Source organism: Neovison vison, chromosome 7 (genome assembly GCF_020171115.1).
Source record: "Neovison vison isolate M4711 chromosome 7, ASM_NN_V1, whole genome shotgun sequence".
NCBI lineage: Eukaryota > Metazoa > Chordata > Mammalia > Carnivora > Mustelidae > Neogale > Neogale vison.
Window position 1 is genome coordinate 11,821,201 of NC_058097.1, and position 16,421 is coordinate 11,837,621.

The 16,421-nt window shown below is 44.4% G+C and overlaps 1 protein-coding gene across 3 annotated transcripts in view; it reads right to left on the reverse strand.

Moving 5' to 3' along the window:
- The window catches only part of ZNRF1 (zinc and ring finger 1), a 99,662-nt gene extending 83,697 nt beyond the window's left edge, over positions 1-15,965 (reverse strand). For all 3 annotated transcript variants that reach the window (XM_044255726.1, XM_044255727.1, XM_044255728.1), the window contains exon 1: positions 14,981-15,965. In XM_044255726.1, coding sequence (XP_044111661.1) covers positions 14,981-15,404 — 424 coding nt within the window. In that variant the 5' untranslated portion in view covers positions 15,405-15,965. The remainder of the gene's footprint in view (positions 1-14,980) is intronic.
- Between the last annotated feature and the right edge of the window lie 456 nt (positions 15,966-16,421).

Genomic DNA, 16,421 nt, shown 5'->3' on the forward strand with positions numbered 1-16,421 from the left:
GGTCAATGTAGGCTCCTCATATTTGAGAAGTTTCATTAACATCTTAAGCTACTTTACAGAGTCACTGGACATTTTTATCCAATTGAATTGAACATTCAATTATTTATGACTTCCTAGTAACATCCGAGGATTCTGGGTGACACAAATGCAATATTTCTTTGTGCAAATTTTGCACCTTTTCTGTAAATCTGAAATTATTTCAAAGCTTTAAAAAATACTTAACATTTCTATTGTATCTACAAACCCATTCCCATCAGGTTCATAGGTAGACTCAAATTTATAAAGATGGCAACTGAGAAAATGTAATTCCAATAAATATTCTGATGGCTTTTCCCCCATAGAAGTTGACAAAGCTGATTCTGGGAGCAGAAAGTGCCAAAAATAGCTAACCGGTTTCTGTTGTTTTTATTGTTGTTGTCTGTAACATACAGAAAGAACTGTTTATTCTGCTGTTTGCAATACAAAGACACAGGGAAACGTTATTGTTTGTACAACATAGTAAGGAAAAAATTTGAAACTGCCCATTAGGGTCAGTTTGCCAGATGTCCTGTCATTAAGAATACCAGCTATAAACAGAGCAGTTCCTAGTACTCTGTACTTCATTTTGTTTATTCTATCCTGATTCCCTTATTTGTCCCCTAGAAAGCTTCACTTAGACAACACAGCTTTGAAAAAGAATAACAAGATGAAAGGATGTGCCCTTCCACACAGCAAGACAAAACTACAGTAATTAAGTAAGTGTTAGCACAAGGATAGACAAATTGACCAATGGAACAGAACAAAAAGCCCAGGAACAAATATAGGCCTGGAAGGAAACTTGATATATGACGGAGGGGGCTTTGCAAATCAGTAGGGAAGAACTTCACCATTCTTCACTTGCTGCTGGGAGAGCTAGTAGTCATACAGAAAAGAAAGATATCCTCACCCTACTCCATTCAAACAATTTAATTCTCCAGGGATTAAGGACTTAAATATGAAAGGCAAAAGTTAAAAACTTTTAGATGAAAATGTAAGATAATACCTTTATGACCTCGGGCAAAGAAAATCTTTCTTAAGACACAAAATGCATATGTTGTAAGGAAAAACAGTGGAATATTCAATTACACAATTAAGTTAACTGTAACAAATCACAAAAAGAATAAAGAGAGAAGCCACACACTGGGAGAATACATCTGCATTACATATGACAACAAATAATAATTGTCTGGAAACAAAACAAAAACACAAATTCATACAAACTAGTCAAAAGGATAAAAGATCCAACATAAATCTGGGTAAAAGACATGAACAAGCATTTCATAGATGAAAAACATTTAAATATATGATATTAATATATTAATTATATGTAAATGCACCTTATCAAATACATAAATAACAAAATCACAGTGGTATTCCATTTCATAGCCACCAGAGCTTGCCAAAAATTAAAGTATGATGATAATGAAGTTTTGGCAAGGGGCACGGAGGAAGTGAAAATATGCTATTTTGGGGAATGAAAACTGGTACAAGCATATTGGAGAGCCAGTGGGCACTATCTCTCTAAAAGCTGAAGATATATATACCTCTGGCCCAGCTATTTCACAACTAAGGATGTACCCTAAAAAACACTCTCACTCAAAGAAACTGAAAAGAAATGTAAAGAATGTAAAGAAACTGAAAAAATTCTCAAAGCAACTGAAAATAACTTTAATACCCATTGTAAAAGAATGGATTGAGAAATGGTGATATTTGTGGTAGAGTCAGTCATACAACAGAATACAATAGTGAAAATGAATGTGTCAACATAAGCAATAAGTACTATGATGAGGGACTGACAGATCTCAAATTCATTTGGGGATATATATATGTATCTCCATTATATATATATGGATATAAAAGATAGAGTCATTATGATAATGTTTATATGAATTAAATGAATATTGTTTTAGCAGAAACCTGAAATAAAGGATATATGGAGAGGATGATGAACAGGAGAGTCAGGCAGTGAATACCTTTGGGGAGGGAAGAAAAAAATATAGGAATGGGGTGAAATTTATGCAATTTCATCTATAATGGTTTATTTATTTATTTATTTATCTGTTTGGTAGGTAAAAACATTATCTCTTTTGAATGCCTACAATAGTTATTTTGGAAAAGATTCCAAGACATCAGAGCTCCTATTCAGTCATACTAGTATCTGATCTCCTGAAATGTGCAAGTGAAGCCAAAAATTGAGACAGTATAAAATCCTGTGCCTTTTCCATTTTGCAATCATAGGACAGAAACTTTAGAGTTCATTTAATACAAGTAAACAGACAGGAGAAGGAAGGGTCAGCCTCCAGTCTGGATCCTATGACAAGATGTATCCTGAGGAAAAGAAGGTAGGCAAGTAATTCATGATATTTTATGAAAGTGATCGGGGTGCCTGCGTGGCTCAGTCGGTTAAGTGTCTGATTTCGGCTCAGGTCATGATCCTGGGGTCCTGGGATTGAGCCCTACACATCAGGCTTGGGGAGTCTGTTTCTCCCTCTCTCTGTCTCTCTATCTGCTTGTGTTCTCTCTGTGTGTCAAATGAATAAATAAAAGTCTTAAAAAAAAAAAAGGCAAGTGATCACTGCCTTGCAGAAAAATTTTGATAAAGTAAAACATCCATTTGTAATAAAAACCATCAACAAAGTAGGTCTGGAGGGAACATACCTTAACATTATAAAAGTCTTATGTATGAAAACCCCACAGTTAACATTGTACTGAATGGGGAAATCTAAGAACTCTTGCCCTAAGGTCAGGAACAAGACAAGGATGTCCACTTTCACCAGTTTTATCCAACATAGTACTGGAAGTCCTAGTCACAGCAATTAGATAATCAAAGGAAATAAAAGGCATTGAAACTGGTAAGGAAGAAGTAAAAGCTCAACTATTTGCAGATGACATAATACTATATGTGGAAAATCCAAAAAACTACTAGAATCAATAATTTAGTAAGTGGCAAGATACAAAAATCAATGTACAGAAATCTGTTGCATTCCTATATGTTAATAATGAAGCAGCAGAAAGTGAAATTAAGAAAACAATTTCATTTATAACTGCACCAAAAACAATAAGATATCTAGGAATAAACTTAACCAAAGATGTGAAAGACCTGCACTCTGAAAACTGTAAAACACTGATGAAAGAAATTCAGAAGGACGATAAGAAATGGAAAGACATTTCATGCTCACGGGTTGGAAGAACAACTATTGTTAAAACATCTATAATGCCCAAAGTACCCAAAGTAGAGCACATAAAGTAATCTACACATTTAACACAATGCCCATCAGAATACCAATGGCATTTTTCAACAGAGCTAGTACAAACAATCCTAAAATTTGTATGGAACCAAAAAGACCCCAAATATCCAAAGCAATCTTGAAAACAAAAACAAAAACAAAAACAAAAAAACCCCTCACAATTCCAGACTTCAAGTTATAATACAAAGCTGTAGTAATCAAAACAGTATGGTACTGGCATAAAAATAGGCACACAAAGGGATACCCAGCTGGCTCAGTCAAAAGACCTGATTCTCAGAGTCGTGAGTTGGAGCCTACTTGGGGTGTATAGATCACTTAAATAAGCAAAATGTAAAAAGTTAAAAATGAACTACCCTATAACCCAATAATCACATTACTGGGTATCTACCCCAAAAGTACAAAAATGATAATTCATAAAGGGATACATGCATTTCTATGTTTACTGCAGCATCATCTACAATAGCTAAACGACAAGCAACCCAAGAATCCACCAATAGCTGAACAGATAAAGAAGATGTGGTGTATACATACAATGGAATATTACTCAGCCACAAAAAAGAATGAAAGCTTGCCATTTGCAATGTCACTGATGGAGCGAGACAGTATAATGCTAAATGAAATACGTCAGTCAGAGAAAGACAAATACCACATGATTCCACTCATATGTGGAATTTAAGAAACAAAACAAATGAGGGGAAAAAAAAGAGAGGCAAACCAAGGAAGACTTTTTTTTTTTTAAGATTTTATTTATTTATTTGACAGAGATCACAAGTAGGCAGAGAGGCAGGCGGGGGGGTGGGGTGGGGGAGCAGGCTCCTGCTGAGCAGAGAGCCCTATGTGGGGCTCGATCCCAGGACCCTGGAATCATGACCTGAGCCGACGGCAGAGGCTTTAACCCACTGAGCCACCCAGGTGCCCCAGACTCTTAACTACAGAGAACAAACTGATGGTTGCCAGAGGGCAGGTGGGGGGGGGTGCAGGAAATAGGTGCTGGGAGTTCAGAGTATATTTATCAGTGATGAACACTGGGTTATGTAGAGAACTGTTGAATTGTGTATTACATATATTGAATTGTATATATTATATATATTTCATCTCTGAAACTAATTTAACACTGTATGTTAACTATACTGGAATTAAAATTAAAAACTTAATTAAAAAAAAAGTGACCATCACTTTTTCCTTCAGTGTTTTGAACTCCTTAGGCAAAAGATACTTTGCAATTATGACATCAATTAAAAATGTGGAGTCTCGGGCGCCTGGGTGGCTCAGTGGTTAAGCCACTGCCTTCGGCTCAGGTCATGATCTCAGGGTCCTGGGATCGAGTCCCGCATCAGGCTCTCTGCTCAGCAGGGAGCCTGCTTCCCTCTCTCTCTCTGCCTGCCTCTCCATCTACTTGTGATTTCTCTCTGTCAAATAAATACATAAAATCTTTAAGAAAAAAAAAAAAATGTGGAGTCTCCAGGGCGCCTGGGTGGCTCAGTGGGTTAAAGCCTCTGCCTTCCGCTCAGGTCATGGTCCTGGGGTCCTGGGATCGAGCCCCGCATCGGGCTCTCTGCTTGGCAGGGAGCCTGCTTCCCCCTGCCTCTCTGCCTACTTGTGATCTCTCTCTCTGTCAAATAAATAAATAAAATCTTTAAAAAAAAAATGTGGAGTCTCCACTATATAACCCAAGAAAAAGTCCTCTCAGAGTAGAGGTTCCTCTTACTCTTTCCTTGTTTGAAGGCCTGGTCAAAGTCATCTCTGAGGGATGAATCTATAATCCTACAGGCCTGAGAGCTTTCAGGCCCAGAAAACCCCCTCTGAGTCCCTTGTTTGTGCCCTTTTCTCTATTAGTTATTGCTGGCTCTTAGGCATTAAATGCTGACTTCCTGTTCCCCTTTATTGAGCTCTGGGGCCTTGGAACTGGGAAGAGGCTTTGAAGAAAAGTACAAAGCCAGGAAAACACGGAGTGGAGACAGCCACGACTTTCCAAAGGAAAGCAGATCTTAACACGGTTGTAATAACCTTTCAGACTTTCCTCTGTCTGTAGCTTACATAAGACAGTGGTTCAGACGCGAGGACTGAGGAGTTGTAGGTCACTGAAGTTGGGAACAGTTAAAGCTCTGGTTTGGGCGGCCAGAGGGGTTGAGGACAGCATTTTGGATGCAGACAGCATAATCCTGGTGTGTTCTAAACTCTTACTATCCCTAACATTTCCTTTTCACCATCCTACAGAGACTGGACGGGTCATGTGTTCACTTTGGGTGTCCCTGTAAAGGCTTTATTAGGACCTAAAACCTTCAGAGCGCAGATGACCTTGTATGAATTGTCTCCTTGTAAAGTAGTCCCACAGTCAGCGCCAAGCACCAGGCCACCATTTCACACTATGGAAAAAGGAGGCATATTCCTGACTCTTATATTATCATCATTAGGTCCACAGCCATCCCTTAATCCAGAAATGTGATGCTCCTCCCCTAAGTGGCCTCAGGCCCTCTCACCCAAGGCCTCAGTTTCATGATCCTCTTACACGACAACGGTGTTTTAATGAACTGAGTTTGAGTGTTCGACTCCAATCTCATTGGTCATGCTACTGTGGCAATTCACTGGGCACAGGACTTCCCCATTCTATTCTGCTGTCCTGCACTCTGAATTCAGGGCTCACTGTCAGCGTGGAAAGCACCAGAGTTCTGACATGGCAGCCTCTGGTTATGTTCCACCCAGGGATTTATCATCCACAACCTACTCAAATCCCTCCCCCAACAGCTACCAAAAATTCCCCTGGTGAGAAATGCTATTATGAGAAGGAGTGGCTGCTTTGTGAGTCACTATTTCATTAAAAAGATTTTTTTTTTAAAAACAAATTTTCAGTAGAAGAATCCAAAGGTTTTCTAAAGCCACAGCAAAAACAGAACAGCTCATAATACTATTTCTCAAAGGCCTGCCACTTCATAGGCGATCCCTATACCTCAAAATACTGGAGATGCTCAGATTCACTATCCTTTTATGTTGCAATTGGCCTCTGGGCTGAGGGAAGAGGTCTGGAATAGATGGATTAAATACAGCCAACAAGGCTGGGCTTGTTCAGCGAGTGTAAACCAGTCCTCATCAGAGGTATGAGACTTGCCATAGTTCCCCAGGGCAGCTGGCTGCAATGGTATGACTACTGCAGCCACATCTGACCAGGACGGCGGAAATCTAATAATATATGGTGTACATGGGGTATGTGGTGATGCTTGTTACCGTAGTGAGTGGTCTCAAAACAGAGTTTCTCTGAAGAGCTGTCTTAGATAGCATTATATTTTACAAGGCATTAAATGTGTAAATTACCTAAACAGAATAGAACCATATCACAAAAAGCTAATTTGTATTTATGGTAGGCAAGTACTTCATTGGTTTGGACTGGAATCCCAAGGACTTCCTCAAATCCTTGTAGGATTCCCAGAGTACTCAGGCAGACATCGGGATAAAAGAATTCTAATGGTTCTCCCTAAGGAAAAGCACCCTGTTAGCAGGAAAAAAAAGGTTTACTGGAGAGGAATCAAATGAAAACATCTTCAAAGAGTTGAGAAATATGGGCAAAGTGACCAAAACAGCTGGGGTCTAGGGTCTTGGGTTCTCCCCCCTCTGCCCAGATCATCTGGAAGATTCCAGATGTAAGTTTCTCCCACATGCTAACAAATAAATTTTGACCTTAAGAGATACTGTACGGCAGAGCTGACCAATTTCAGAACGACTCCTTATGAAGCAATAGCTTCTTTAATCATACTTTTTAGGGGGCTATAGGGTACTACCAACGAGAAAGCTGGAGCCAAGCTATGACAAACCTAATTCACTAAGATCAAGATGACTACATATTCCTAAATATAAAGTGAGGTTTCTCCAAAAATTAAGGTATCATCCTACAGCCAAAGCCCATATTAAATCTCTGAGCAGGGAACATTCTTTCAAACCCTTTATTTTCAGAAAAAAAAAAAAAAATCAAAACCACCCCAAAACTGAAATATAACACACATTTAATAATTATTCGGGGGAGGTAGGGAGATGTTTCAGTCACCAAAGATGGCTATCATAAACAAAGCTTTAAAAATCACTTAAAGGGCACCTGGGTGGCTCAGTTGGTTAAGTGACTGCCTTTAGCTCAGGTCTTGATCCTGGAGTTCAGGGATCAGGTCCCACACGGGGATCCCAGCCCCATGGGGAGTCTGCTTCTTCTCTGACCTCCCCTCTCATGCTCTCTCACTCTGTCTGTCTCACTCTCTCTCTCTCAAAGGAATAAGTAAAATCTTTAAAAATAAAAATAAAAATCACCGGGGGCGCCTGGGTGGCTCGGTGGGTTAAGCCGCTGCCTTCGGCTCAGGTCACGATCTCAGGGTCCTGGGATCGAGCCCCGCATCGGGCTCTCTGCTCAGCAGGGAGCCTGCTTCCCTTCCTCTCTCTGCCTGCTTCTCTGCCTACTTGTGATCTCTGTCTGTCGGATAAATAAATAAAATCTTTAAAAAAAAAAAATCACCGAAAATAGCACTAAGTGTCAATGTTGTGGAGCTCAGAGACATACAAGACCAAGGGGAAAAACCGTTCCTCATATTTCCTTATGGGTATTTGTGGCTTGGGATAAATTTTACAGAGACAAGATTACTAAAGTGGTGGATCATGCTTCTAGAAAACCGTGTTCAATGACCAGAAAGAAATGTGGCTCTAGGGATGACAAAGACACCAAAGCCGGAGGTACACACGAAGAGTTTGCAAAAACAGTTTTTCCTTTAGATGTTCTCACTGAGAAGATACAGGACCACTTGTATGAGGCTACATGAGGAATTTCTTAACACGCACTGGGCTGCAACCACAAAGAAAAATCACCTGCTCCAGCCCAGAAACAGGGTTTAGGAAAGAATGAAGACTGTCCGTGAAGAGCAGGGAGCAAACATCATCCACAGAGCAGCCTCAGAGACGAAACCTTGAATTTGTTTGTTCAACAGAAGAACTGATGGAGAAGGTAAAAATCTCCCCTTAAGCTGCAAGATTCCGACTCTCTCTTAAGGAGTAAGGAAGCAAATTCTTAGATAGAACAAAGTAATGTTAATCACCCTTATATTAAAAATATATTCCCTGCACCTCACACAAGTCCTAGGATACTGGAGACACTCAGTGACTGGCAGCTGAATAAATGAATGTCTTGGCTCAACAGATTTCCATACACACACTCAAAAGGTCTCAGAGTTTTGGGTCTCCAGGAAAAAAGGAAAAGTAGGTATTTTGTCCATTTAAAGTCTGGATTCATTCGAGGATCTTCTCTAGCTGCTGGCTGGGGACACATAAAAGAGGATCTAGCTCAGCAAGCCCTTCTGTAGCACAAGCAGCCAAAGGCAGCTGTGCCTTAGGAGAAAAATCAGGGGGAAGGCAAGCACAGAAGGAGAAGGGACACTGCCACAATTACCTTCTGTTCTGAGCAACTTCAATTCTCAGGACCAAGGCAGATGGGCTCAGGCCTATCTCTGGGAGAAAAATGCTCAGTTCCATGTAAAAGAAAAACGTCAAACCATGAGCAATGCTCTTGCTGGGTGAATCCAGCCTCTGGAGCAGCTGAAAGGAAGATCTGTATGGATCCTGCTTTGGAGACACTTGATTCGTTTAGTAATACTGAAAATAACACTAATGAGTACACCAAAAAGCATTCAGACTTCTTTTTTTGTTTGGGATGAGAATTTTCAGAATCATTTGTTCCAAGTTCAGCTTCTTCAGTGTCTCCTTAGCTCTACTGAATTCTGGGAGTGAGGTCCAGTCATCTGCATTGTTAACAAGCCCCCCAGAGAATACGGGGGCCGTCAAGATTGAAAACCCCTTGAACCATTCACAGAAATCAAGAGAGCTCTTGCTTCTGCCTCCTTGTTACAGATCCAAAGAGTGCGTTATAAATTCTTACCATGCCTCCTTTAACTTGGTGTTTATAGAGACCCAGTGAATTCCCCCTTCCTCTTTAATTCCAGCAGAGGAAGGCTGCACTCTCAGTTCTAACAACTCCAGGGAGATTTCGGGGTAAACAGTCTCTTCCGTCCAGAAGCTACCCCTCGCTGCAGCTTTAAGATTAAACTTAGCTCCTTATCTGCTTCACACTTGAGGGTTGTAACTGGTTTTCAGGTTATTCATTCATACCCCAAACTTACTCAACTACCAAAACCAGGAACCCATGTGTTGCATTCAAGGATAAACCTCTGACCTTATGAGAAAATAAGATTCAGAAGTGAAAACTGCTGGTTCTATGACAAATGCCTTCTGTATACTAATAATCACTAGGGATGATCTGATACAGATTAGGCCATGACAACGCTTAGAAAAGAAAGAGATGGTAATTCAAACTCCTCCAGCATTCTAAATCCCTGACTGGGATTAGGATTTAGGCTTGGAGCTATCTTTAGGATTCTAGAACTATAGCTTCAATGACCCACGATCACTAGAAGCACCCTATTTAAGGGTTAGCAGGAACAAGACTAGTCTGTCTGTTACAACCACTTCTCTATGAAGTTTCTTCTAATTTTGGAACTGTTGAAATTGATGTTTAGTTTTATAATCAGATTTACTAAAATATGAGTGCCCTAGAAGCTTGTGTTGAGTATCACATTTGTACAATACAAAGCAGGTTTCTTTTCTCAAAAGGAACTACAATTGCATTTCCTTGGTGCAGAACGGCCTGGCTCAGAGTACTCCTTATGACATATTTGGGGTGTGTCTTTATTTAGTAGCTAAATGCACACATCCCATAAAACAAACACTTTAAGAGCCAAGCCACTGTTTCTTGCAACACCTTTCAAACCCCATGAGGAAGAGTGAACTGTGACCTTCAAGGAATTATCAGCTTCTCAAGGGAACTTTTTAAATTTTTATTTTGTAGAAAATAAGCCCTCAAAGTAACAGAGAACTATAAACTCCGCTGTACAGAAAGATTTTCATTAAGAATAGAACTTTTGCAGGGTAGGAGACTCATCTTGCTCTCTGAAGACCACAGAATGCTTTTCCTTCCCCAGAAGCCATGTAAAGGACCATTACCTCTAGCACACCTATGGTGAGGCACAAAGAGGCTTTCTGATCCCCTCCAATGGAGTTGGCAACTCTGTTTAAATTATTTAAGAGGAGACAATTAAATCACTTGAGAATCCTAGAATGGCAGCAAATAGAATCCAGGAGATGTCCTGCCAGCTTGGTCCAAGACTTAGCAAAAGTTACCTTCTATCAGCCCCGCTGATGACTTGGTGACAACAGAGAACAGTTTAGATTTTTTTGACCCCAGGACCTGAGCCGAAGGCAGACACTTAACCAACTGAGCCACCCAGACGCCCCAGAAATCCATGTTCTGAGAACCAGATCTCCAGAACATCACGCAGAAGACCATCTGGAGGTTAAACACCTTATAGCAAAATTGACACTTTAAAGTGGAAAGGAAAGGACACTAACTCTCATCTTCTAAAACAGCTCTTCTTGACGGTGTTCGTTAGATCAACGGCCTGCCAATGTAGGTCAGGTTTCAGCAGAGAGCAGTAGCTTCCATTTTGGGGAAACAGTTCACACAGTTCTCAATCTCCCTGCCTAGCACCTCCTGCTCGGAGGAAAGAAGGCAGAGAACTGTAGAAGTGCCCCTACAGAAATCCCCCCACTTTGCTTACGTCTGCTATTTGGCTTTTGTAAACACTAGCTCATAAGACCCCCCCACCCCGGAAGACTCTGAGAGGTAAGCAGGACAGGCATTACGACCATGTTCCAGGTGAGAAAACAGCGCCTCTGAGGTTAAATGAGTCACGTGCCCATGGTCACAAGTCAGGCGGTTATTTGATAGCCCAACCAGCAGATGAGCCTAGTGCTCTGGCTCGCCGGCCAGCATGATTTCCAGGACACTAGCCAGCTTCCTGGTGTTCTGGGATGGGAGGCAGTGCAGTGTAATGGTTACGAGCCCAGGTTCTAACACCAGCAGACCTATATTCCAACCCCAGCTCTGCCACCTCTTCACTATGTGACCTTGTGTCTGCTCCTGACCTTGCCCTACATCTCTGTTTCCTCACCTGTAAAATGGGGACGAAACCGCCTACCTCACAGTTATAGGGTTGATTAAATGAGATGATGGACAGGAGGCACTCAGATTCATTCCCTCGACAAATATTTGTGCCAGGCACGCACAGTGCAAGCGATATAGTAGTGAGCAAGAGGCCCAATCCTATTCTCATGGCACTCAAAAATCAGTCAAACTAAATAGAAAAGGCAAACAGATAAAATAAAATACTTATAAAGTGTGTGAAGTGCTGTTAAGGTAACAGGTGAGTGGCTGGAAAGATCCAGAGGAGGGAGGCAGATTTTAAGAGCGGTCTCTAAGGAGGAATTTAAGTCTGAGTCATGAGGGATCAGAAAGAACTACCCAAAAACAGAATGGAAGGGAAAGCATTCCAATTATAGGGACCAGGGCGTGTAAGGTTCACAACCTGGGGAAGCGTAGGAACAGAGAGAAGACAAATGTGATGGCTACGTATCCTCACGGGACCTGGGGAATAACCTTTCCAGGCTGGCTGCCAAAGACTAACACGTCTATTTTTAAAATAACAAAGAGGAGGCTCAAGAGAGGTGATGTGTCTTCCCCAAGGTCACAGCTACTCTGAGGAGGGCCAGAGACCCTAGTACTTTACCTCCAGACACAACATCAGCTCCCTCCCTCCGAGGAAGCTTCGTGTACCCTGAACTCCCCTGCTTATTTCACTGACAACTGTTGTCAGTGCCCATGAAGATTTCCAAAAGCACCTTAAAAACACAAGCAACAACATGCCATCAACTTCTAGGCATCTAGTCAATTGTGCACCAAAGTCCTTATCCTTCACTCTTACGACACAGGAGCAAAAACTGCTTGGCCTTACTCAAAGGCTCCAAAATAGAAACAAGTTTCTCTTCTTACAGCAATAAACAAGAAAGGAAAGGGATGTCCTGGAAGGAAGGTCCTGTGGCCTGTTCCTGAAAGTGAGACAGAACTACCAGTGCAGAAGACTGGAAATATGAAGGTTCATGGTAAATGAACTGCAAAGGAGAAACTAATTATTTTATTTGAATAAAAGAATGAATCCCTAAACAAGTGGTTGTCAGTCAGGATGGTGTCCCACTCCTGCACCAAGAGCATTTGGAAATTTTGTGGAGGCATGTAGTGGGCAGGGCCAGGTATGCTCAAAATGTTAGAAAAGGAAAGTCCTATAAAAAAATGTATTACCCAGGGGGCCTGTCTAGCTCAGTACAGCATGAACCTCGATCCTGGGGTCGTGAGTTGAAGCCCCACACTGGGTATAAAGATTACTTTTCAAAAAGTGTGTATGTATATATATATAAAATTTGGAAAATGAATGTACTACCCAAAATATTAGGAGCAGCCTCACACACACTTTCATATTGATCCCAGAAGGATTACTATGCCCCAGCTTTTCCTATATTCTCATGGTTCTGTGGCTCTTCCTACCCTCACCACAGCTAGATGAAAAAAATTAAACTCAGGTTTCGCAGTTGAAACAGTTGGCTGTTGGCTTTTGTAAACACTAGCTCATAAGACTTCAACTGTAAGCTCCTAACTCCATTATGGAACCTGGTACCAGGTGGAATAAGGAAAAAGAAGCATCTAGTAAGAAACAGTTAAGAAATTTTCAAAACGGGAACTCCTTCCCCAGATAAGCATCCATAAGATTACATGTGTTTTGCAACACACAAATTCTGTGATTTTAGAGAACCACCATGCACTGCTTTTCAGTTTAAAATCGGATACTAATGACAGTTCTTTTAAAAAGTTAATCACAGCCATCTCACAAATAGAGCTTCCTTTTTCTGGACCTAATTTTATAAGAAAAAATTTTAATTTCAAGATGTCTAAAAATGATCAAATGTCTAAAAGTGCCCAAAGCAGTCACACCTTGCATCTTATTCAGGACAGAGATTGATGTAGATCAAGGAGCTCGGGTGGTATCTAGAGGTCCGTTTAAGAATTAAAATACTGGGGCGCCTGTGTGGCTCAGTGGGTTAAGCCTCTGTCTTCGGCTCAGGTCATGATCTCAGGATCTTGGGATGGAGCCCCAAGTTGGGCTCTCTGCTCAGTGGGGAGCCTGCTTTCCCCTCCCTCTGCCTGCCTCTCTGCCTACTTGTGATTTCTCTCTGTGTCAAATAAATAAATAAAATTTTTTTTTTAAGATTTTATTTATTTATTTGACAGACAGAGTCCACAAGTAGGCAGAGAGGCAGGCAGAGAGAGAGAGGAGGAAGCAGGCTCCCTGTGGAGCAGAGAGCCCGATGAGGGGCTCGATCCCAGGACCCTGGGATCATGACCTGAGCCGAAGGCAGAGGCTTTAACCCACTGAGCCACCCACGTGCCCCAATAAATAAAATCTTTAAAAAAAAAAAAATTAAAATATCATTTTAGCAATTCAAAAGCCACTTTCCAGTGTTACTCTAAATTAGTCACTAATTCCCCTTCAAAAATTATTTCACAAATTAAAGTTCATAGAATCGAAACAAAAGCCAGACTACTTCCAGAAATAAGAAAGATTTTAAAAGTCTACCCTATTCCACAATAGCTAGAACAGTGTTCCAATAGATATACCCTCCATAAGGCAATCTTCCTTCTTTCTTCCAATATCTAGATTTAACTCTCCCAAAGAGTCTGAAAATGTTAACTTCTTCACACTGACTTGCCAATTAGTAAATAGCGGCCCCACACCCCTTTTGACCAATTTTCTAGCAGCCTAACCTGGCTTCTCAGGTTAGCTGAGCAGACAGACCTGTTTTCCTCCAGAAGTTCTTGCCAGTGCCTTTTCTGCCCTGCCAGTCAGGGCCTGGGAAATCCTCCTCCAGCTTTTTGCTGGCCTGTCACCAGAAGTTCACAAAATGAATTCATCCAGATTTTCTGAATCCCCCTCTTCCCCTGGTAACACACCAACAACATCCAGGCAATGAAGTCCAACCTCCCATGACAAAAAGGTAGAGATTACCAGGAAGACCTAGCACTTGGCATGGAGGGAAGAAAAAAGATGGAGGGATGTGAGAGTCACCCAGCCAAGCCTACTGCATGCATACAGCACCCGCCACCAGAGCCCTGGTCCTGCAAAGCCTCAGAGGGAGGCTCCCTGGCTAGGCCCTCCATTCAGCAGGCCACACCTGTCTATGGCAGCAGCCTTCCGGCTGCTCCATTTTAAACAATTCAGACAGCTCTCCAGCGGGGTGGCAAAATTGGGCACCCCCTTCTCTCAGCAAGAGTGGGAGCCCTAATCCAAACAACACTTGCCCCCAATTTTCTTTCTTTTCACACTCTTTGTTTGGGAGACACCGCTTGGTCAAACCGGATCCCTCTCCCTGTTAACGGGGAGGTAGGCACAATGCTGCAGTGACAGAAAGGAAGCATCGAGGCCGACTTGCTATAAGCCAGACAAGATCTCCTCTCTGAGGACGGTGATGCCGATACATGGGACTTCAATGGGCAGGTTTCACTCTGCTCATCCACAAGTGAACCAACGCCTGAAGTCCTAAAACGCCCAGCTCCGCAGCCTCGCAGGAAGCCTCTTTTCTAAAGGGTAGATAGCCCATTCATCCCCAGGAACCAAAGGGAAGGCGGACAGATCCAGGTCGCGCACTCCACATCCCAATCTTCGCAAGCGCGCGCGAAGGTTTGGGGCGCCCCGGCGCGCCCTCCCTTGCACTCCACCCTCCAAGGCCTCCACCGCCCGCGGACTCACCACTGTGCGAGCTGAACCACCTGGGTGCGATGTGCAGAGGTAGAGCATCCGCCAGCGAGGCTCGGGAGCCCAGGTACAGCATCCCGTCTCTATGGTGACCGCCGCCGGTCTCCTGGTAACCATTGCCATGGGCATAGGTGGAGTCGGACGCAGACCCTCCGCCGCCGGGCGCCCTCTCCGAGTCGCCGGTCCCCCGGGAGGCGGGGGTGTAGAGGCCAAAGGGCACCCCCCCGGCCGTGCTGGGGTCCATGCCCATGCCCGCCACCGAGCTGACTGAGCGGCTGCGCAGCCCCATGGCCCCGCCGCCCGCCCGGTAGTGCCCAAAGTGGGGCGCCCCTCCCGGCGGGGGCACGGCGCTGTCATCGGTGGAGACCCCCGGAAAGGGGCCCCGAGAACGGGCCGCCGTGCTCTGCTTTCCCCCCATGCTCGCCCGGGCCCCGGTGGGGCGGGAACCTGGAGGCCGAGACCCTCCCCCACTTCTCAGCAGCGGGGGGAGGGTTGGGCGAGCATAAAGGGGGAGGGAGTCAAAAAGGAGACCGGGAGGAAAAAAAGGAAAAAAAAAGAAAAAGAAAAAAGGAAAGAAAATCCGCGGGGCGGAAGAGGCAGGCGGGCGGGGATCCCAAACTAAGAATTTAAAACGATCCAAGCCAAACGCATGTTTCCCCTCAAGGTCCAAAGAAGCGCAGTCCGGCGCGGGCTCGGCGCGCCACAGGCCGCCCCCGGGCTCCCGAAAGCCGGGGGAGCCGCAGGGAAGGAGGGAGGGAGGCGGCGGGCGGGCGCAGGGAGGCGGCGGAGGAGGCCGCCCGCCGGACAGGAGGAGGCGGAGGAGGGCTGGGGGCACCGGGCGCGTCCCCCGCCTCAGGACGCGGCGACCATGGACGCCGGCCCGGACCCCTCCAGGCCTCGGGCGGGCTGCGGCGCTGGGCGGCCAGGCGGAGCTCGGGAAGCCGCGGTCGCGTCGCGTCGCGCTCTCGCTCCAGCCGCCGCCGGCCCCGCCAGCCGCTCCGCCCCGCTCGGTCCCGGGCAGCGCTCGCCGGCGCTCCTCGCCGCCGTGGAGACAATGGAGGGCGGCAGAGCGCAGGCGCGGCCCGCGCCCCCTCCCCTCCCCCCCGCCGGGTTAACCCCTTCGCGGCCCCTGCGGCGCCCGGCCGCTGACGCCCAGGAGGTCCCCACCCACCCACCCAGCGCGACCGGCCTGTGACCCGAGTGGCCCGAGCCACGGGGCGTCAGGAACAGAGAAGTCGGGCGTCTTTTCAAAGCCAGCGCTCTTTAGAGGTCCTGAAAATGGCTAATTATTGAGGGGGAACCACCTATGGGAGGAGGGGCGGCGACGGTTCAAGGGGCTGGGAAGGAAACGCCAGGAAGAATGAAAATTACTCGGGACGCCTACCTGGCTCTGAGGGTCACTGGTCAAGCCTCCCTCCCCGCACAAATTTGCCCC